This window comes from Mastacembelus armatus, chromosome 13 (assembly GCF_900324485.2).
Source record: "Mastacembelus armatus chromosome 13, fMasArm1.2, whole genome shotgun sequence".
Lineage (NCBI taxonomy): Eukaryota > Metazoa > Chordata > Actinopteri > Synbranchiformes > Mastacembelidae > Mastacembelus > Mastacembelus armatus.
The window spans coordinates 4,342,089-4,364,787 of NC_046645.1; the positions used below are offsets into that span (position 1 = coordinate 4,342,089).

A 22,699-nucleotide genomic window follows, 5' to 3' on the forward strand; every position below is an offset into this window, starting at 1 on the left:
GAAATTCCCGCCCCAAAAACAATGGCGAGGAGGCTGTATTCCACCCGGGTCACCGCTAGTATTGAGTGAGTCCATTAACTTTTTGTCATCAATGTTAAAACAAACTTACTGTTTTATGTGTGCTGTGATATTTCTGTAATAAGAATCATGTACAATTCATGTTTCACATAGCGCAGTCCTGCAAATGTATGCGGCAACGTGTAGTATAAAGTGGAGTTAGACGTTTTGGATTGGACTACAACTACCAAGATTCCAATCGACGGATTATTTCGATGCTTCCGGGTTGTCATTGCTTGAGTTCCCCGCCTTTTGAGTAAGCAGCAGTTCGCCCTCACAATAATGTCATCGACGTTTGTTTTCTTATTTGACGCCCTGTAACTGATTTCTGAGAGATTTTTGCCTAAACATGTAGCTAAATCTTCACTACTACGCCTTTGATATCAACAGCAGGCAGTCATGTTGCTGCCTTCCGACGTTGCTCGGCTCGTTTTGGGTAAGTCTATTCAGACGCAGCAAAGCTTTAGCTGTCGCGTTAGCAAACAGTGACACTAAACCGTAAACAACCTTCAGTAGCCGTTAGCTCTTAACAGTCAACACTAAATAAATAATATATTGAAGGTAATCTTTGCTTTTGCGGTTTCAGCTTTGTTCTCTTGTAGTTTGTGTCTAATTGGGTTTTGGTGAATAACCTTCTCCAGGGTATCTCCAAGAAGAGGGGCTGTCAGCAACAAGCCAGGCTTTCATCCGTGAGAGCCCAAACCTAAAGGAGTATGCTGAACACACCACAGGAGATGGGACTATTCCTGCTTGTGTATTTGTAAGTGTGTCTTTTTCTCTGACAGGACAAGCTGTGACTGCTGTCATGTGCAAAAATGTACAGATGGTGTCTGGTTTATGATTCATTGTTTTTCCCCTCCCCACGCAGTCTGTCTTTGGGAAGAGCCTAACAACTATTTTAAATGAGTACGTGGCTGTAAAAGCAAAAGGTAAACTGTCTGACATTGTCCTTATTAGTCCATTTAACAAATTTGTTGTACATGTAGACCTTTGTCAGTTTGTGTTGTTAATATGTACATTTTTTTTCAATAGAGTCTTGTCTTGAGGTACCAGTAGTGATGACCTCCTTGTGGAAAAAGCTGGATTTTACACTCAACCAGATCAAGTAACAATTTTTATATTTCATCACCTAATCACTACAAAACTATTTTAGTGCTTTTTTTCTGCGAAAGACCTTTATCACCAATTCTGTTAAATTCTATACCTTTTCTTAGGTCAATGCAGAATTCACCTGCTATTTCAGCATGTCAGAGAAGTAAGTCTGTTATTTATTTATTTATTTTTTTCCCATTTTCATTTAGTATTCAGTTTACATTTACAAAAATCCATAAGTGACAAAAGGAACATAAGTACTATATAAACATCTGTAGCACTGTTTGCCATTTTTGACAACCAGCAGTAAAGGGCCATATTTCAAATGTCTGTATGAAAATGCAGATAAATGTGTCAGGTAATTGCTGCAGTGATGCATTTATGTGCAGCTCTATGCATTTGCAGGAAAAAAAACCTGACCTCATGAAAAACTGCTTTCTTTATCAGAAACATAGTGTAATTACCTTGCTAGTTTGTAGTTAAATCAAGTGTTGAATGTTGGTATTTCTAACATCAGTTAATATGTGCCAACCAACTGAAATAAATTGTCAATATGTTGTTTGTAGTGGAGTTTATAAGTGTGGAAATAATCAGCATCACTATCTCTTAAAATTAAATTGATGTAACATGTAACCAGAAATATTTTATGAATCAAAGTTCATAGTTCTCTTTTAGCTCAAGGTTTACTTTGGTCTTTTATGTGAACTCGACTCTGTCCACTGCAGCACGTTCACGCATTGGAGTGGCAAACATGGCAAGACAGCGAGTCCTGACTGTGGCTTCAGGTGGCGGCATGGTCTGCTCCTCAGTTTCTGAAACGAGCTCTGTCATCAGCTCAGCACACACCTCATCCAGTATACTCGGCACCTCCACTCCTGTGAGCTACACTGCTCTGCCCCTCAGACCAGTTCCTGGCAGTGGCACGCACCAGCAACTCCATGATGGCAACAGATTACTAAATACACCCAGTCAGTATCATAAAACATATAACTAAACTGCATGCAGAAATTATGCCAAAGCAAAACTTTAAAGCCCCTGTTATTTGTTAGAAGGAATGTTTTGATAGCCAAAAATGCTATGAAATGTTTTGTTCATTACAGAGGATACACCTGTACAAATAGTTATTTCAGAAAATCGGCTAAATCCAGGCCCACTGTCTCCTGGACGACGGAAATGGTAATGATGATTTATTGCTACATTAGTTATTATCTGCCCACTGTTGTGAAATGCCTGCCAACTGTATAATTTTTACTGCTGCTTTTAGGGACACCCCCAGGAAAAGAAGTGGTGCTCTGGGTGGGTCCACTGGCACTGGCAGATCCACTACGGCTGTCAGTAGCCTCAATGCAGAACCCCAACCTGAAGAGGTTGTCGATGAGAACTTCCCTGTAAGCAGATCTTTGTGTTGGGTCTTTAATATCAGTACATTTTGACAAAAGACAGTGGTTTCACTCGTCCCTTGAAATACCTTGTTTAGCACATTAGGGCTGAATTACACAAGGATACCTGAAGTAAATCTGTTTTCATTTTTGATTAAGTATGGTGAATTCCATGCCATAAGTTCAGGGGTAGTAATATTAAAAGAAAGTGTCATCACCCAGAAATGGGAATCTTTTTATATCATCTGTATTCTGAGATAATCACAAATAGCATGGTCTTTTAAAAGTACTCATATTTTGCAGATTATTGAATTATACATTCATGCATGTCAATCTCCACAGCAACTTGTGATACAAAATGCACGTGACAAGATACTGGGGGACAGATCATTACAAGAGAAGCTTGCTGAAAACATCAACAAAATCCTTGCAAAGTAAGTGCTGAGTCAGACGTCCGCATCATCTCAGTGTGTGTGTATTAAGGTGATATGATAGGTAATTTATCATTTGACCAGTAACAAACTTGTGACATGAGCATGATATAACATGGTTTTTAATATTTTCTTTGTTTTGCTATCAGTGAGCCAACACCCCAGACATCAAAGTCAAGTACAGTAGAGGCAGAGCAGTCTATAGATGAAATCCTGGGTTTACAGGTATGGAAGAACTATCAATACAAACTTCAGTGTAACAACATACAACAAGATAATTAATTTTTCCCTCAAAAAATGTTAAATAAGCTGTCCTTATCTTCCTGTGTGTTGTACTATTATTTTTTTATGACATTAATCTTCTGACACAGGGGGAAATACATATGAGTGATGATGCCATCCACGACATTTTGGAGCAAACTGAATCTGACCCAGCTTTTCAGGCCCTCTTTGACCTCTTTGATTACAGTAACTACTGTGACCTACTATGCTTATTCTGTTTTTGTGGGACTTCTTAATTACAATTCTTATCAGTTTTGTATTATAAGGCACAACTGAAAGTCTTTTCATTTTTGTTTTGTGTTTGCAGATAAAACCAGATTTGCTGATGGAGAAACAGGGGATGGAGATGTTAGCAGTAGCCCAGAAGAGAGTGACACAGCTGGTCCCTCATCTACAATTAGACCCTTTCCGATTGATGATCCAGGTATTTTTCCAATTCAGTGACAGATGCAGATGTCCCCTTTGATTATTGCTTCTGTCTTGCATAGGTCAAGATGATAGTTATGGGGAGATTTGCACACATTTTCAGACAGTCTTTCCTGGAAGACATATTGGACTCCATTTAGGGTTTTTTCCCTACCAATGTGCAGAAAACTGTTGTTGTTCACATTACAATTATGTTAACAATTAAAAAAAGCTAAAAGCAGGAACAACTGAATCATTAAACTTTCTATTTTCTTTTCCAGGCACTATGCCCAGAGATGCTAATGTTTCGGATACAACACAGCAGACAATGAAAACAAGAGCTGGGCAAGATCGTAAGACCAGGAAATCTGCTGCTCCCATTTTGTTAAAGAAAACAGCTCTTGGGCCCAGTGGCAGAGCATCCAGAATTGAAAATAGTTCAGCTAAATTATTAGTAAGACATGAGGAACCTCGAAGTATCTCCACCACTCCAGTGAACGTCAACAGGAAAGACAACAGTAACCATGTTGGTGTAACACAGATGGATATTGGACAACTGCATACACCTTCCCCTTCTATGGACATTATTGCTGCTCAGGAGCTTCCCACAAAGGACAGCACGTCCACCCCAACTTCCCTCAGTGAACCAACCGCAGTTCCCTCATCAGGAGTTTCTGCTGCATTTACTGCTCCAGCAGTGACATCAGCCTCTACTGTGGACAAAAAACAGGAGTGTAAACAAGCAGAACAATCTAAAGAGCAAGCTGCTACTACATTCTCTTCAGTTAATCAACCTCCTTTTTTGTCTCCTTTGCAAGTTGAAATGAACAACACCACAGTGCCATCTACTGTCCTACCTCATACATCAATTTCATGCAGTGGTGGAGACTCTCAGTCGGTGTCTACTGTCTCAGTAACACTCGAATCTGCCCCCTCCACATTGGCTTCTAGTAATTCCTCAGTTATAGCTGCACCTGCCTCATCAGCTTACACTGCTGCACCCTTCACAGCAGCACCTAGCTTGCCTCCATTCGCTTCTGCCTCCGCAACTGTTACACCTGCACCTGCCTCAGCTGCGTCCTCCTCCTGTGCTCCAGTGACAGCAGCACCTGACCTTTCAACCACCAACTCAGGTGCCCCAGCAAACAAGGCTGCAGCTGATTCCGGTAATGTAGTTTCTTTGAAGATCATCATCAGTGATAACCAGGATGAGGATTCATCCAATGATGTGGCCTTGAATCAGGCAATTTCCAGCATTTCTGGGGACAAGATACCCACCATCTATCTTTCCTCTCCAGCTAAGTCTTTCGGAGTCCCTGGTACACCAAAGACCACCTTAGATGAGGTAGCACAGGCGGTTAGTGGCTTGCAAAGTTCTGAGGCACATGCCAGTCCTCTCAGCAGCAGTAAAGCTGGTGCATTAGTCACATCTCCTTTAACAGGGACATCTCAGGCCCAGCAAAGTTACATAATTCAACTACCTCTGGACACAACTAACCCTGCCCTACAAGGAGCCACAGCCAGTTATTTCTTTGTGACTGAACCCCCGACCACAGACGCTCAAAGCAGACAAGTACTGCTACCTACTGGTGTCTCAAAGGAACAGCCTTTGCCCACCAACCAGTATGGGGTGACCACGCCACCTTGTTCTCAAGGCTACTCCGCTGGTAAGAGATGAGACATAAGAGACATAAAATGTTTTAACAATGAATCACTCTGGCACTTTGCACTTTACCACTTAGCCCATCAATTTATTATCTTTAATGGTTGTCAGTATTTTTAAAAAAAAAAAAAATGTGTTCTTTACACGCAGAGTCAGCTGTCATCTACCCCTCACCTGTTAAGCCCATGATGCTTCCTGTTTCTGTTATGGGACAGAATACTGTGGGTAATGTCCAGTTGGTGTCCAATCAGGTACTATCACTTTATCTGCAGTTAAGTTAGAAATAAAGTGTACAGTACAGTCCAGTATTTACTTTCTAACATTTTTAACACAATAAGACAATTCTTGATGATTTTTCTGACATAACTTTCATTTATCATTATATCAGAATATTTTGAGATTTACTCTATAAAGGGGGGATAATTTGCTGTCGACTGTCTGCTGTCCAGATCAATAATACTTACCAACAATGTGATATTGCATTATATTGCAGCTTGTTGCCATACAAAACCCAGTACTGGTACCACAGTCAGAAACTGTGAAGCCCAAACCTCTTACAGTGGCAGTCGGTCAGTCTACAACTACTGGTAAGTGAAAGTATATAAAGTATATATCCTGAAGCTCTAATGGCTGAAAAAGAACTTTTACCAAAGAGTGTCCTTAGTATTGCTCTACTTAATGCTCTTATGTCATTACCTTACACCCCTGACTTTATTTTATGAATTTCAGGCACTGAACAAAAACAGGTTGATAAGGTGATTTCACCTGTGCTGTCTGAAAACACAGGGCAGCAGGATGCAGTGAAGGGTTCTAATCACAGGAGAATTTTAGTTTTTGACTCTTCTGCAGAGGTTCAACCACAGACTGCTACAACCACAAGAACCACCACACCCCCACCTGCGAATACATCTACGTCACAATCTTTCGAACCAACTGAAAAAGACAATACACAGCCAGCTTATCGAAGAAAGCCTACTATATTGGGTGGCAACAAACCAAAGAGAAGGGTGGAGATTGTCAGATGTTCAGCAGATCCTCAGACTGGAGGAGGTTTGGTGAAGGAGGTGGAAAAGTCCATCTCTTCACAACAGCACCAGAAAGATCCTCTTAAAAAGAACTCTCGCAAACAAGACCATAACATCCATAACAGAGAGTTTCAAAACACGAGTGCTAGCAGGGTTGACATCTCACAGACTGAGACTTCAAAAATACCAGAATCTGGAGACATGTCAAAATTTGTAAACAGGAAACCCGCTCATGATAAGAGAAATGATGAAGTAAAAGCTCAGGATTCATATACTTCTAGGCCATTGTCCTCTGATTCTGCACTGAAATCAGGAAGTAATAATGACAAAGAGGAGAGCAGCAGGAAAGAAAGTACAGAAAAACCTCTTGCCAAATCACGTGAGGGGCGAGCAGATAAGAGGACTACCTCGCAAGAGATGCCAAATGTGACAGCTAACAAGGAAAATGAAATTAAATCAACGCTTTCAGCCATAGCATCAAGAGATTTTGGTTCTCCAACTGTCACACAGTCTTCAGCGAATACCCAGTGCATGGCTACAAAAGCCCCGTCAAAGACCAGCTCTCTGGTCAAACAGGCAGCTGAGATGCTGCAGGACATCCAGGGACTCAACTGTCCTTCCACCCCAGTCAGGAGGCCTGGAGCATGCAGTTCAGAATGTAGTCTTCCTCGGACTGCTGGAGCTGGCCAGACACAAGAGGAGTCTGCTGATTGTCAGAGGACCCCTTCCCAACAGAAGAAGTGTAAAGACGGAGAGGGGACTCCAAAGCATCTAATGCCTCCAAACGCTCAAGATGTCCCCAACTGCAGCCCTGCCAGTGAAGCTGGCAGTGAAAACAGTATTAACATGGCAGCTCACACACTCATGATACTTTCACGTGCTGCCATTGCAAGGACAGGCACTCCACTGAAGGACAGTTTGCGTCAGGAGGGAGTAGCAGAAAAGTCACCTACAAGCTCAAAGAACGCTAAGAAACGCAAGCAGTCTTCTCCCACAGGCAGCCCACCTGCAAAGAAAGAGTCAAAACGATCTCCTGGCAAAAAGAAAGACAGAGTGAGTATAATACAAATTATGGTTAGTAAGAAAACTATGAAAATGTTTGTCTTCTCAAACAAATAGTGGAGATTTTTTGTTAGTTTTGTAAAGGCCAAGGTGCCTGTTTTGTTTAAACTTTAAATATGTTCAACTTAATATGATAAATGGTATAGGAAAGCAGCATAGCTTTACAGCAGGGTAAAGCTATGTCCAGCAACAGGGGTTGTGGAAAAGTGCACTCAATCAGTAATCAGAGTAGTTGAAGATTATCTGTCTTTCGAATTGAGGAATTGTTTTAGCTCTCTCTGGTGATGACTTGCAAGTGTAAGTGCAGTGTTAGGGTAGAATACTATAAGACTTAATGTGCTCTCTTTTTGTCTTTTAAGCATTCCAGTAATATTCCAAAACTGACTAAGCAGTGCTCACCCTGCAGAAGATAAGCAATTTAGAAATTGGATGGAAGAACTTAGGTAGCAATATGGCCTTTACTTTTACCCTACTCATAAAGAACTAACAACAATTGAGTTGTTTCTTTTCAAAGATTTGTGTGTTTTACTATGTTGCACCATCACAGCCACATCGGGCCACAAACGTGGAGTTTTTATTATGTCCATCAGATAGTATTGATTTTATCAGTACTTTTTAGTTAGATGGCAAGGAATAAATACCCATGCCATTAAATTAAGTGGCAGAGGTAAGAGTAGGTATTTTTTTCATGTAATTCTGACTTTTGGTTTATATCTCCAGGAAAGGAAGAAACTTATGGATTGCTTTCCCCATGACTTGGATGTGGATAAGTTCCTGTCTTCACTTCACTATGATGAGTGAAACCAGACACAGCAATGGGGAAAGACTACAATACAACTACCGGTTTAGGTTACTCTCCAGGAATAGAACAAGCCATCTGCTAAACCGGTGTTAGTAACTTTGCCCACGACCTTATAAGCTGCAATGTCTCCTTCAGCTAATGACAGACTGGTTTGGCTTACTGATTTATTTTCCAGCGTGGGTTATCTGAACCAAGTCTTGTTATATGCAGCAGACAGAGGGAAACCATGGCACTTTGATATAGTTTTTTTTTTTGTAATCCTTGTGTTCAATTTTGTTTTAACCATCATTGTTTTGTACTACTACAAAAGAATTGCACATTTGTTTTGGGGCACCTCTACACAATTGGTGCATGTTGCTTAAATGAATAACTCAAAGCATTTCCTTGGTCAATATTTGACTTTAGTTAAATCTTGATTTCTGTATAAATCCAGCTGCCAGGTTGGTACATAAAACATGTTTTGTAATATGTATACCATTTTAGTAACACTGAATGAAGACCTCTCATCAATATTAGATTTTTATGTTCAGAAAAGACTAGCTAATTAAAAAATAAAAAAGGAATGTGGATATTACCTGGTGGTGTAAATATAAATATCTAGAATCAGAAATCTGCATTGTGAAAAAGTGCTGCAAGTGTTAAAAATTACATACAGGCTTCATTTAATGTTATAATAAAATTTAAAAAAACAGCTGTTCTGTCTTGTGTGTATATATTATTGTTCCTATTCAAATGTACATTTTAGCCTATACACATTTAACTCTTAGAGGCTTTATTTAACATCAGGTGTGCTTTGTTAAAATATGTTGACTGATGCAAGAGGGTAAATATGCTGTATGAACAATGGGGCACCACTCTGGGTATGAGGAATTTCTGTGGCATATGTAGCTCAAGTTGTTCACTGAATGTAATTTCCTTTAAATTTGCAAAATTACTAGCTCAAAAAGCATATTTGCGTTTTTCATAGTTGAAAAGTCATAAGCTCTGTTGGACGTAAAAGACTCGAATAAATTAAAGTCTGAAAATGAGCCATTTACCCCTGCAATTCAGTTTCCCTCTCATAGTAATATGGAAGACTGCGGATAAGTAATTTACAGCAAGTTGTAAATCTCGAGACCTGGGTGGTAAAACAAAGTATATAATTTGTGTGGTGATTGATGCACAGACTGTATCGATGTCGTTTGTCACATTTTGTTGGCAAATCTGGCAACCTCCGATTGGACCACAAAACACAACTTACGGAAATACGTTTTCACAAGTGTTTCACAATACAAGCATTCCACTTGCGAGTTGAAACACGTGGATTGAATCTGAAGGTAAACACATATAATATTTGCGCCGCACCTCGCTTTCATGTATAGACAACTGACTGTTTCACCCTAATGAGTTACTAAAACCCCACTGAAAAAAGTTTTTCCTGGTGAACCGCCACACAATTTTATTTTGACACGTCCGGTGTTTGTTTCCGGGTGAAGAGAACAGGAAAGAGGTACGATTTTCATTTAATTTTCCTGTGGTTATATACTATGTTTTGTCATTATTGTAACCCCACAGCGGTAAGGAACTGTTTTATATCTTTCCCCACACGTAAGGCGACTCGTTACTGAATGAACAACCCTTATTTTGATGTTGATACTGCCAGCGTCTCAGGCTTAGCTGTTAGCATGTTGCTAACCGGCTAGCATGTGGATGATACAGTGCACCCATTTGCCATGCTATCTTATTACACACTGACCTACAGTAGGACGGATATTCCTCCTAAATACGTGCGTTGTTGTCGTGAGAAAGTCTCTCATAGTCTGACTGATTTATATAATATTTCTCTTCATAATCGACTTTAGTTGGAGGTTCAGTTACCCGGCATGCTGATGACAGCAGATATTTTATCGCTTAAGAAGCGCTGATTAGGATTTCATGGTCCAAGTCTCACGGTGTCTGTTATTGTCTCTCTTAGACCAATAGGACGGGAAACAACGGAGGGAAGGAAACGTCAGCTTGTCATTGTGTCTCTTTTGTCCTAGACTGCCTGACCTGCTAAACGCTGACTGACATGGCAGCAAATGGAGCCAGCTGTGAACAGCCTCAGAAACGTGCAAGAGCTAAAGACAAACTCAATGGCAAGTCCCCAGGTTAGTTTGGGTCAACTTTAACTTTTTCCATGTACAGCAGAGACGCTGACACCATCTCTGAAGGTTCAGATTGTGTAATTGCTGATGACACAGAATGATAATTACCACCTCAAGTCATAAAAACATTCAAGCTGGTTCATCTAGGCTCCTTTCAGTTTTTAAAGGTCCAAACAGTTTGACCTACACTGGAACTAGAACAAAACCAGACACAGACTCATTGATGGCATATGTATCATGTATTTGGCATCACCTATTCAACAGGATCCAATAATTGATGCAGTTATAAGTGTTTCGATATGTCAGTGTGACTCCAGTTCAGTTTGTTCTTCAGACTCGTCCATAAGAGAGAGGAGACAGAAGGCTAAAGAGGAGCGTCTATCTCTTGTGTTATGGAGGAAGCCTGTCACCACACTGCATTACTTTCTCCTGGAAACCCTCATCAAGCTAAAGGAGTTGACTTTTAAGTAAGAAGTTAAAAACAGGTTTTTCTAGTGTGCCTTCGCTGGTGCATCCGTTTGGTCACAGTGTTTGTATTCACATGTGCTAGTGACTTTTTTTCCCATTTGTCTTGTAACTGTACTGCACACCAATTGCTAAAGCTGGTGTATACTATGATCTGAAAGTTTATTTAACAAGTTAATGAAATTATACAGAAATAAGAAAGCTTTTATTTTGTTTTTTTTTTTGTTTTTTTAGTTTTTCATAATGAAAATTTTGTTTTCATGTCTCCCTCTTCAGGCTTTGGCAGCGACGTGGCACAGTCTTTTTATTTTTGGTGTTAGGTTCTCTCTTCTACATTGCATACTCCACTGAGGGAGCACACCAACAAGTAAGGCTTGACTGATTAGTTTTATGGATGTTAATAATCAACACTGTTGCTTCATTTTAAATCTGTCTGCACTGTTGTCAAGTAACCCTTGATCAGAGTCAGATGGCTGAAGGTTATGTTGACAAATTCTTCTGTGTAGTGGTATATCACATTACTGTTTAGGAAACACCAAGAGATGACATGGAAACATACAAACATAAAAGTATATGAAATTGTAATACTAGAAATAGATTTAAAATAGTCCTTTAGTTGAAAGTGTAATAAATATCAGTATAATGCAATTTTACTAAACAAAATTACTACTGACTGTTAAGAATATTTGAAAATAACTTATAAAACTGAAGATGTATGTTTTCTTTCACTGTAGTATGTTCAGTACCTTGAGAAGAAATTCCTATGGTGTGCCTACTGGGTAGGCCTTGGGATCCTGTCTTCAGTAGGTCTTGGGACTGGCCTGCACACCTTCCTTCTTTATCTGGTAAGAGAACATTAACAGTCTGGAAATGTGTTCTCACAAAATGTCTTTGTGTGCCTGGACAATAGACAATCGACATGTGAAAATGCAGTTTAAATTGTCACCACTATGAAAAAAGTGTGAGGCTGTACTGTATTAAGAAAGCGTGTCGATGGTGATAAGATACTCAAACAGAAGAAAGCCATGTCACTCTTGAGGGAAAGGTCCATTTTAAATTGAGCAACACAGAAAAAGGGTCAAGTGAGGAATCTACAAAACTAATATGTTTTGTACAGTGTAAGGTTGTGTACAATACTGTTTTCAAATAAAAAGTTTACATCCACTTGAGCATATGTTGATGCACATGTATGTAATGCAGACAAAATAGCAATATACAAAACAGGCACAATAAATTTGTGTACGTTTCTACTTAAACTACATCCAGGTTGAATTATCTACATATCTTTTTGTCATAAGGATACTAGTATGTCTATATTTCCATATTTCTAGCGAAATGACAGTTAGCACACATGTTGTGCTTATCTCAACAGTCAAAAGGTCCCTAAGTGATAATGGGCATAAAAAGAAATTGGCAACACTCATGATCTGGTCAGCTGTCTTCATTATTTGTCAGGATGTTCTATGTCTATCTACAATACAGGCTGTTTTTAAAAATATGTAAATTAGCCTCAAGCTGTTTTCTTCTAGATATACCCAGCAGTATTGTACTTATTTTAGTGTGTGTCGTCAAAGTTTGTGTGTCTGTTCCGTTGGTTGCCAGAGGATGGCATTGTACTCCACGTTCGCTGTCTTTTACTTCATGCTCTTTCCTTTTTGTCAGACGTGTGTCTAAGCTGAGCTAAGTGTCATTTTTCCATCACGTTCAGTCACAGAATGACTGTATGACTGAGTCACAAAGAAATGTGTCATTTATGTTGGTTGTGGTTAAAAAGGAGAATTTAGCAAAATGAAAGAGGGGAAGAAATTCTGCACAATAGTTCACTTTAGGCTGATGATGTGGCTTCTGTTCTGTAGAACTTGTGCAGATGTGGGCCGGCTGACTCAGCCATTTCCATTATAATGAAATAATGGGAAAAGATGTGACTTTCTTGTTTTTCAGTATTGTCATGTATTCCTTCCTTTATGGGTTTAGAACTCAGAGTGTCGGTTTGAGTAGTTTCACTATATTCTACTGCCAGGTAGTTTTTGAAACCTTAGCGGTGGCTTGTATTGTGGGTGTAGGAGTACTAGTGTGCAGATTTGCTGAGAGTGTGACGTCATATCTCCCTTTTCTGTGTGAGGGAGGTGTCTTTCTGAGTAGACAATGTCCCAGTAACTCCCCGGGTGCACACACTCATTCGTTTTTAATGATCACCAGCTTTTACTTTTTGCAGTGGTGACACATACCTAAAACAACTTTACTTGATCACCAATAGAATCCATTTTGTGACCTAAAACCTGGCTCAACTCACTTAATGTACCCTTTCTGACTTCCTCTCTGTTACACCACATCTTCCCAATGGCATTAATGTCTGTCACACCAGTGCAGGCATCATTGATCTAATTCTTCACTCATTTATATTCTGGCATCCTTCATGCTGGAGCCTCCGGCTTCTTCCAGCTTCCATTTTAGGTCCCATGTCATAATTGTATGTTTCTTATCCAGAAGGCCATTTAAGTTGAGGCTTACTCAGGATGTTGTGTTTAGGAAGCAGCATACCACTTTGGTCAGAATGGTGTTTCCCAAACAAAAGTGGGTACATGGAGTAATAGCTCAATTTTTGTGATCCTCATTGCATATAGTGATCAGCTCCACAGCAACCTTCTCTTAACGTTTCCACAGAGAAGTAAACACCTTCTTTACATTGTTAGCCCCATGATGTAAGCCCTTTTCTCATACGGAGACTATTTCCTGGTCCCTTGCTCACTAAAGCTTAGTTCATGTTCACACAGTACAGCAGCTCCCATCACTACTGCCTACTCAGTGTTGTGGTCAGACTTAGTCAGGAAACTCCCTATGTTAGTTTTGAAGGAAAACTCACATGTAGCACCAGCAGTGTTGGCAACACTCATGCAACACTCACCCAGCAGTGTTGCAGTCACCTCAAGCCTGAAGCATTAATAGATACTCCCATAGAGAGAATGAGATCACTGTGCTTATTGGGAAAGGGGGTTTCATTCACCAGTATGATCTTATGATTCATCATGATGTTTTGGTGGTCATTGCCATGTAACCCAGTTGCCTGATTTTTATCAGAATATTATTAAACTTGAGACTAAAGAAAGAGAGAGATTGTTGCCTTTATTCATAGATTTGACCATGATCAGATCAATTATTTAAAGCCTATTTCCCCTATGGTGATGATGGAGCTGACCTAACAATAACCATAACATACATGAAACACAGCCAATAACTTTCTTCTTGTACCATCCACGGGTAAAAATGTTTGTGCAGATGGCCGTGAAATTTACTGAGCTCATTCATGCTGCTAAGGGGATGCTAATTACCCAGTGGCCCTTCCTGTTGTGTCGCATTCCCAGTAACCTTTACATATTTAGACCTGTTCCTGGTAAGGCTGTAAAAACAGAGAAAATCTCAGCATGTGGTTTGTTGCATTAACAGTTTCCTATTGTGCACTGTCATGAAGTTTGGGCCTTCACAGGTTCAGTAACAGTGTTTTTGCCAAGTAGACTTGTAAGTATATGATGAAATCCACTTGCGAAAACATGAGTGAACAAAGAAGTTCACTGCAGGGCCACTGTATTGACTGTCAGATTTTGGTTACAGAGCTTAGCCTTTCCAACACTGACTTGTTGTGTCATGAAAAAAGTGGAGTCCTGTTTGGTTTGAAAGAGACTGTGTTCTGTGTGCCCAGGCTCAGAGTGGGGTGGAGAGTTTCTGTGGGGGAGCAGTTGCAGTCAACACAACTAATTGTCTTCTGTCCATCTACTGACAGTGTTGCCCATTTCACATTATAGGGGCATAATGGCTTAGCTGTGATGTAGTTACAGGTGGGCCAGGTGAGTCGGTCAAACCAGAGCCACCTGGCCCGGCATCACCTGCCTGTCAGAGAGAGACTGACTCAGCTCCTGTTGGAGCTCCTGTGTGTCTGTACTTGTGGGCAGATGACTGTTAGCACATGAGTTGTGTTTAACCATACAAGCATAGGTTAAATTTAGTTAAAAGTCTCTGTTTGCTGCTAAGAATATTCAGGATGTTGAAATACAATACATATATAGCTAAATGCAAAATATCTTTTTACCTGTGACCATATGAGAGTGATTTTTGAATTGTGTTTCCCACTGCTTGGCTGCATCAAGTTACAGTGTTTGCCACAGCTCATCCTGGCCATCTTTCCTATCCCTGTCTTAGGGTCCTCACATAGCATCAGTAACCCTGGCAGCATATGAGTGTGGCTCTACAGACTTTCCAGAGCCTCCATACCCAGATCAGATTGTCTGTCCCCAAGATGAAGCAGTGGAAGGCAGCATCTCCATCTTTTCGATCATGTCAAAGGTCCGCCTAGAGGCCTGCATGTGGGTGAGTATTAGTTTGAATAAAGAGACAGTACAGTGAGCAACACTAAAGAATGGAAAGAATATTTGGCCGTGCCAGCAGCAAATGGCAAAGGAATGAGTGGATAGTTTCAAGATTTTATTATTTATCATTTCGACACTAAAGCCAACCTTGATTTATACACAGCCCATGACTTCATTATTTTACAGAAACAAACTGAATGTCTCAAATCCAAAATGATGCTGGTGACCTCAATAGTTGTATCTGTTTGAATGTGGGAAATAAAAGTACTATTTTAAATGTGTGTGTCTAGGGTGCAGGCACTGCCATCGGAGAGCTGCCTCCATATTTCATGGCCAGAGCAGCGCGTCAGTCAGGAGCTGATCCAGATGATGAAGACTATGAGGAGTTTGAGGAGATGCTTGAGCAGACTGAGGGGGCTCAGGTCAGTGCTACACACATATATATACTCATATCTGCTGACATACACATTTCCAATATGAATTCTTTTGTCTGCAGGCGAGACACAGAGAATATTTTTCTGAGTTGTGTTTTTCATTTGATTAGAAGTTGGATGGTGACACTTGAACATATAAGATCATTTTTCCCTTAAATAAACTGAAGAATCTTCACATAATACACATGAAGCAAACTGGTTTAAAAAAAAAAAAAAAAAAACCCAAATTTGTCTTATTTAGTGTTAAAGGTAACCTAGGTAACATAGTCAACCATCTACCTACCATTGAAAACTCACAGCAGCTACTTGAATCTTGAAGTATGTATGCCTTAGGCTGGTTTCATATTAGCTCAGCTGTTTACACTTTGCCCACCCACTCAGTGTGATATAGCTTTATCTGATCTGGTGTCATCTTCATAATACACAACTGACCATAGAGCCACTTTCAAGTGATTGGTCCTAAAGTACCATGTGATTTAAGTGAAGCACCTCCCTCCTGACGCTTCCAGTAAATCTGTCTGTTTGTGGGTGAGTCACCCTGAGCACAGCTCCCCCTTTAATCATCCCTCGGGCTTAGCTCTCTCTGCTGCCCTCCCCACCTCCCTCCTTCCCTTGTTTCACCGGCCTTTAATTTGAATGACAGACAGTTCTGTCAGGAACTAAGTTCACATGACTGGAGACTGCTGAGATCAGATGCTGAGTCAACAGAACAGAAATCAGAGAAGTTGTGTACATTGTTTCTGTCACTTATTCACATTTCACAGGTTCACAGTTGAATAGACTGAGGAGAGGGCAGCCTCACATCGCGTCTTTCATCATGAGAGTGTATTCAGGTTGTACCTACATGTTCATTTGTTGTGAAGCTCTCTAAGCAGCAGTGTCACTGGCGAGTCAGAGGCACTTTTGTTAAGTTCTGACACTTGAACCATGGGAATGAATGTCACACTAAACATGTGAAGAGACATCACTTGGACATGTCCATTGTTAACTAAAAGCTTTGCTGTAGTCATTCTCAAGTCAAGAAAAAATGAGTAAGGCCAACAGAATTTCAGCAGCCAAAAAGGGGAAAGGTGTTTACAATATAACCAAATGGAGAGATTTTTGTAATTACACTATCACTAATCACTAAATTTGAAAAAATATTACTATTCTTAGTGATCTTAGCCTATATTGGGTTACACAGTGCAAAGAATAAACACTTGTAAATTTTGATGCTGTGTCATATAGGACTTTATTTATCTGAGGAAATCTAAATTCTGAATACAGATGTGCACCACAAATTTCTAAATACAAAAGTAAATGAAATAGGATTTTAAAATAAATATGAACTTTATTTCTCAAAACTGAACCTAACATTTAAAGTGCTTTTAACCTTGACATTGATGAGTTGCTATTTTTCTTTTTTTTCTCTCCTGCATCTGCTATGATCTTCATATAACCATAGACATTACACTCCCACAGGGATGGAGATGGATCTAAAGTTCCCTGATACTTTTGTACCACATGGCTTTTTGTTGTAATGCCACCAGTCACCAAAACAAACAAAAATGTTACAGTGCTCAGAAATAGCTGGTACTTCACCACACTACTCTCACCAAGGCTCTTGTTTCTTATAAGGGACTACAGACAGCACTGCTGTTTGGTTAAGGGCCACACATCTGCAAGAAGTACATCGTAGTTATTTTAGAAAGGCCTAATTATGGGTTCAGGTAGATCTGTGTGTTATGTAAAATCTGTGATGCAAAGGAGTGTAATGTACCTAACTGACTATTTGATTTTTTTAAATAAGAAATATAATCATATCCTAATCTATGCATCCATATCTGACAGCAATGCTGTGTTTAAAATGGTTTTTACAAATGTTTTTTGCAGGATTTTGTGACAAGAGCAAAACTGGGAGTTCAACATATGGTACAGAAAGTGGGATTCTTTGGGATCCTGGCTTGTGCTTCAGTAAGTTGAAATATGCCTTGGGTAAAGCAGCACTCTGTATTTGATGTGCAATTAAACATTAGCATTTTATATTTCTCGCTATATATTTGTTGCAACTAATTTAGATCTGCATCATAGTAAAAGTTACTGACACCTGTAATAAGGGAAATCTATGTCATTTATGTCAAGATTATGAATCAGGAAGATTGTCTCGTGTTTGTCTTTCAGATTCCAAACCCTCTCTTCGACCTTGCTGGAATAACCTGCGGCCATTTCCTAGTCCCTTTCTGGACCTTCTTTGGAGCGACTCTAATTGGGAAAGCCATCATCAAAATGCATATACAGGTTGGTAGTTAAGCTAAAAGGTTTATTCAGCTCTTGCAGAGAAGCAGTTCACCTCAAAGTACACTATGTTCTTTCATTTTTAATATGAACCATGCTGGCACATACCACATACTTAGCAGCAACTTGGCTTTGAACATTACTCATCTTTTGTTTCATGTCACTATTCTCTGTCCACGGTGTATTAAAGCATGTGAAAAATCCACTCATATTAAAAAAATAGGTACACAGTGCTGACTAATTACCTTTAAGCAATCCCCACAACCTCAGAATGTGTGGGAGAAATCAAACCTAGCGCTTAGATCATGAGCTGGTGACTGTGAGAAACTCTTAATTGTACACTTATGGTTAACTCTTTCTGACTGTGCTCTGTGCACTGGGAGATTCCTTATTCTGGTTTGAGCTTTGGGATGAATCCAGACCATATAAACAAGCTCCGGATGAAATGGAAGAAGCTTATTAGTCTGTAAAAAAGAGTTTAGATCTCAAAGAAGCTACTAGATCAAAAAAAGCTGTTAATTACGAAGTGTATTGTTGAGTCTGCCGCACCAGTGACTAATATAAGCCTAGACTGGAGGAAACTGTCTCTGAGTGTGTGTGAGTTCCTGAGTATCTTAACAAAATATCCATCTCTTGGTGGTACGACCAGTGATCTCACTATGAGACCTTTGAGATAAAGGGGCCTGTCGGGCAGCAGGGTTATGGCGGATGTAGAGTGGACTTAAGACATAAGATCTGAGAGAAGGAAATTAAGCAGACAGTAAGAGGCTGTAGGGGGGACTTTTTCTCTCTTTTCCATTTTCTTTCTTGTACTTTGAACCCCTTGGACATCACGTGTCACATCCTGTCTGATTTTGTCCAGGGGGCCATGTGTCATGCTTTTTAAATCTGACCGGTTTCAGGACCGGAGAAGAATATTGTGGTTTTGCCCCCACGATCCCACCACTTAGGTGCTTTGCAAACCACACAAAGCCCCTCGCAGTCCAAAATGTAGCTTACTGCCAGGTTTGAGTTTAGTAATTAGTGTGTCTGTAGACACTGACAGATGTGGCTTTAAGTTCCTCCAGTTGTGCTGCTAAAATTAAGAATCAAAATTTGTATCTGCATATCAGTGTCTGCCATGTGTTTCTTAAAGACACTTTGAAAAGCTATGAATTATTTATGCATAAAAATTTTTCTCAGGTGTGCTTTGTCATATACCTTTGAATGTGAATTATTGGGTTATAAAACTTATCAATTTCTTTCTGATTTTCCTACAGAAACTATTCGTTATCATCACTTTCAGCAAGCATATAGTGGAGCAAATGGTGTCACTCATTGGGTAAGTGTGTGTGTGTGTGTGGTGTGTGTTTGTGTTTGAAAGCCTGCATTAATCAGGTACTTTGTGGAGCCATTGTCTTTCCCCTGGTCTTGTGGTTTTCAGTGCATTTGTAAACATTTTCAGATGCATTTTGACCACTGATTGGGAATCCTGTATGAACAAATGCTTTCATTGCGTCGGTGTACGTGCACGCATTTTACATTTTTCCACACAAAGGTATTTCTTTCCCACCACATGAAACCCATCTCTGCAGCATTGGTGGTCAGGCATGTGAGGTCCCATTCGAACATGTTGATCTGACTCAGCATGTTCAGCTGTGACTGAGCGTTCGCCCAGCGAGGCGGGAGGCACGATCTTTCTGTGACTGTCATCTTTAAGTAATTTATAGGTGCTTTAGATAGCACCCCAAATGTTAGCTTTAATTAAAATATTTATGTGGTGGAATTGGCTACACAATATAATTTGTGCTTTTTTTTTCTTTTTAAACTGATGTATTGGCTGTCAAATGTTCACTTACATGTAGTTGGTAACGTCCGCACCATGTTTAGACCTGAATCAGTCCTTTTCTTCTCGATAAAAACAAAAAGGTTCAATGTTCTTTCCCATGAAATTCAGGCAGCCCTTGGTGACTCGCTGTGATGCGTGCAAATGATGCTTCATTGCTGATACAGGATGTTTTTGGGGGATTTGCTGTGTGTGTATACATGTTTGCATGTAAGTTGGGAGATAACAGGAATGAGTCAGTAAAAACTGGTTGTTTATTTTTAATCAGCATTTACCCAGTCACTTTTTTTTTAAAGTGACTGGGTAAATTGTCTCGCATGAGTATTGTCTCTCTTGAGTTTTGTCTCTCATGAGTTTGCTTAGTCTTGTCAAGTCTAGACAAGATGTTTATGTCCTGACTGGGGATGGAATTGAATTTATACAGTGGGTAGGGTGTGTGAATGTCTGCAGCCTGCAGTATATTTTTCTTTTCATGATAATGATAAGTTTAGCATCATGTAGAAATTTCCTCCAAACTGTGCTACTGCTGCTTACCAAATGGTAAAACTCTACATGTATGTGGCATGAATTGATAAAATGGTATTCATTATGATTAACCCCCTGGTGAGCTAATCCACGCTACCTAATATGGACATAAGCACGCCCTGATTAGACGTCTTTCCACCCAGAAGGCAGTGTGGTGGTAAAGGTGATGACATCATGTCATGTCGACTCATTTCCTGATTGAAGGGGCTGACAGAGGCGCCTATAGAGAGCTAAGCACTATAAAAGGAGGACTGAGGACTTTGTGTTTCATTCCTCTCTGCTGCCTGCTGTTGTACACAGTGACAAGCAGAGGAGGTGGAAGCTCCACCATAGGACCCACATGTAGGATGTGGCCTTCAGCAGCAGTTAACAAGGATGCCAGTAGACTGGTGTTTCACTGAGGACCTTCAGTAGTGTTCAGGGAAAGAGAAGACTTCATGAACTGCTCTCTGAGCCTCTTATAGGGAATAATTATTCTAAGTCAAAAGGCTACAATTTTGGAAGGATGTTTATAAGGGTAAGTGATTTAATGTTGTTCTTCCCTCTCGCCTTTGTCTCTTTCCTTTGCCATGTTGTGTGGATGTGATGCCAGGTCTGTGCCTAAAGTAGGACCAGCACTCCAGAAGCCCTTCAGGCAGTACCTGGAAGCACAGAGGAACAAGCTGCACCATGCTGGAGGAAGTGCACCAGCAGTAAGAACGTTATTATATTTAATTCATTATTAGGATATATACCAAGTAATTGTCATTGCTCTCTGGTGGACAAACTATGTCATTGATAACCTATTTCCAGACTAACTCAAAAAACCTTAAGCCTTAGGAGCCAATGATGCTAATATATTCACAGTAAATATGAAGCAGTTGGTTTTATCTGTCTTCTTCTGGTTAGTTTTAGCACAGTCTGGGATTAATTCTGCAAATAGGCAGAGTTTTTTCTTTTTATTGTGATGCCAGGATTTGTTTTACATTGTGCTTGTGTGATGGTAATTAATAGTGCATCCACCCCAATTTTGGATTTCCAGGATGAGAACTGGCTGTCATGGGTGTTTGAGAAGGTGGTGCTGGTCATGGTCTGCTACTTTGTCATCTCTATCGTCAATTCCATGGCTCAGAGCTATGCTAAGAGGCTGCAGCAGCAGAAGCACTCTGAGGAGAAAACCAAGTGATGGCGAGACAAAGTGGTACAAAAGCGTCACAGTGACTGTGTTTCTGCTGCTGCTGAGAGCTCTCCACTCAGCCCCAGCCACTCACAACTTAACAATAAACCTAACCTTCATCCATTCTCAGAGGCTGAAGCCTCCAAAAAAAAATTAAAAGGCACTGTGTGATAGTGTGTGTGCTTTTAAGGATGTATGTGCTGTTTACTGTTTGTCCTTCTTTAGGTTTTGTAGTTCCCCTTCTCATCTCACTCTAAGTGTGTGTAGTGCGATTGATGCTGTTGATCTTAACATGTTACTTTAACGTTTAAATTAACCCATTCATTGACCTCAGAAGTAAAGCAGTGGTTTGGTGGTGACAGCTGCGTACCGGCAGCACCCATCATGCTATGCCTTATGCAAGCTGGGAAGGCCCAACTTCCCTTGAATATAGTTATTGACTTATAGACTTGATTTTTATTTAATTTTGTAACATTTATGTATTGATGGAAGCTTATTTGTTTGTACAGTGTGCTGCCAAGATAACTGCTATGGATGGTCTTTCTTTTCAGGGTTTAATTTTCCTCATGTTTTTGGTCCAGTTAAACAGTAAGACCAATTTGTCTTATTTTGTTTGTGGAACTGTTATTTTTAAATGGTGGAGAAAAAAGCAATATCAACTTAACAGTGTGGTATTGATGGTTTGCACATTGTGTAAATATCTTAATATCTTTTTGAAAATATGTGCAGATGTATTTCTATTCTAATAGTCTGTGTGGACATGAGTCAACTTGAACCAAAACACAAAAGAAAAGGTGATATCATTTGTAAAGTGACATTGTACTCTCAGCTAAGTAGTCCCATTTTTACTCTGTACATTTAGGCTAACGGTTTGATCAGATCATATATAAAATATGTAAATCATGGCACTGCTTTTCAAGTCTGAGTCTGTCTTTTTTATATTCTCTTGTAGGAAGAAACTAACTTTTTTTTTTTTTTTTTTTTTTTATCCTGAGAAGCTCTATTATAATCTTGTGATATTTAAGAACTTTATAACCATCATGACGGCTAATGCAGAATTTTCCCTTAGAAATGATCATCTTTAAGGTAAGTGAAGAGTTTGGCAGTACTACATTTTACATATTTTTAGTAAATCTTAGGAGTGGAATTATGTCCTTAGTAGTTGCAGATGAATTTGCTTTCTAGTGATCTTCATCTGGATGTTCTATCCGTTTTTCTGTGCTGGTTCAGGCTTTGCAATTTCACCACCATCCTGTCTTCCAAATGCTGCCTGTGTTGATCTGTTCCGTCCAAAACATGCTAAATTCTGGGTCAATGCCAGATTGTGAATCAACT

At 39.8% G+C, this 22,699-nt stretch overlaps 2 protein-coding genes across 9 annotated transcripts; both read left to right on the forward strand.

Moving 5' to 3' along the window:
• Window positions 1–303: 303 nt before the first annotated feature.
• npat (nuclear protein, ataxia-telangiectasia locus) lies at window positions 304–8,889 on the forward strand. Its single transcript, XM_026297967.1, has 17 exons — window positions 304–493; window positions 699–817; window positions 926–986; window positions 1,090–1,162; window positions 1,272–1,312; window positions 1,875–2,117; window positions 2,250–2,325; window positions 2,414–2,537; window positions 2,871–2,962; window positions 3,109–3,184; window positions 3,331–3,427; window positions 3,549–3,665; window positions 3,928–5,313; window positions 5,460–5,560; window positions 5,803–5,896; window positions 6,039–7,387; window positions 8,117–8,889. The coding sequence occupies exons 1-17, from the start codon at window positions 457–459 to the stop codon at window positions 8,195–8,197; spliced, it is 4,167 nt and encodes a 1,388-aa protein (XP_026153752.1). The 5' UTR covers window positions 304–456; the 3' UTR covers window positions 8,198–8,889.
• Window positions 8,890–9,500: 611 nt separating this feature from the next.
• vmp1 (vacuole membrane protein 1) lies at window positions 9,501–22,277 on the forward strand. 8 transcript variants are annotated; one of them, XM_026298966.2, is made up of 12 exons: window positions 9,501–9,687; window positions 10,153–10,327; window positions 10,647–10,791; window positions 11,066–11,156; window positions 11,524–11,634; window positions 14,984–15,151; window positions 15,441–15,572; window positions 17,457–17,537; window positions 17,745–17,861; window positions 19,118–19,179; window positions 20,801–20,900; window positions 21,230–22,277. In XM_026298966.2, the coding sequence occupies exons 2-12, from the start codon at window positions 10,249–10,251 to the stop codon at window positions 21,371–21,373; spliced, it is 1,230 nt and encodes a 409-aa protein (XP_026154751.1). In that variant the 5' UTR covers window positions 9,501–9,687; window positions 10,153–10,248; the 3' UTR covers window positions 21,374–22,277. The 8 variants fall into 8 exon arrangements, with proteins under 8 accessions (XP_026154751.1, XP_026154754.1, XP_026154757.1 ...); XM_026298969.2 differs by having other exon boundaries at window positions 10,220–10,327; XM_026298972.2 differs by having other exon boundaries at window positions 9,503–9,687; window positions 10,220–10,327; window positions 10,659–10,791.
• The last annotated feature ends 422 nt before the right edge of the window (window positions 22,278–22,699 follow it).

Excerpts from the sequence above, each read along its gene's own strand:
- npat (XM_026297967.1), top strand. The coding sequence starts at position 457 with ATGTTGCTGCCTTCCGACGTTGCTCGGCTCGTTTTGG. Across the intron at positions 1,313-1,874 it reads TATTTCAGCATGTCAGAGAA|CACGTTCACGCATTGGAGTG; the intron begins GTAAGTCTGTTA and ends TGTCCACTGCAG. Across the intron at positions 5,561-5,802 it reads TCCAGTTGGTGTCCAATCAG|CTTGTTGCCATACAAAACCC; the intron begins GTACTATCACTT and ends ATTATATTGCAG.
- vmp1 (XM_026298966.2), top strand. The coding sequence starts at position 10,249 with ATGGCAGCAAATGGAGCCAGCTGTGAACAGCCTCAGAAACGTGCAAGA. Across the intron at positions 10,328-10,646 it reads ACTCAATGGCAAGTCCCCAG|TTTGTTCTTCAGACTCGTCC; the intron begins GTTAGTTTGGGT and ends ACTCCAGTTCAG. Across the intron at positions 11,157-11,523 it reads CTGAGGGAGCACACCAACAA|TATGTTCAGTACCTTGAGAA; the intron begins GTAAGGCTTGAC and ends CTTTCACTGTAG.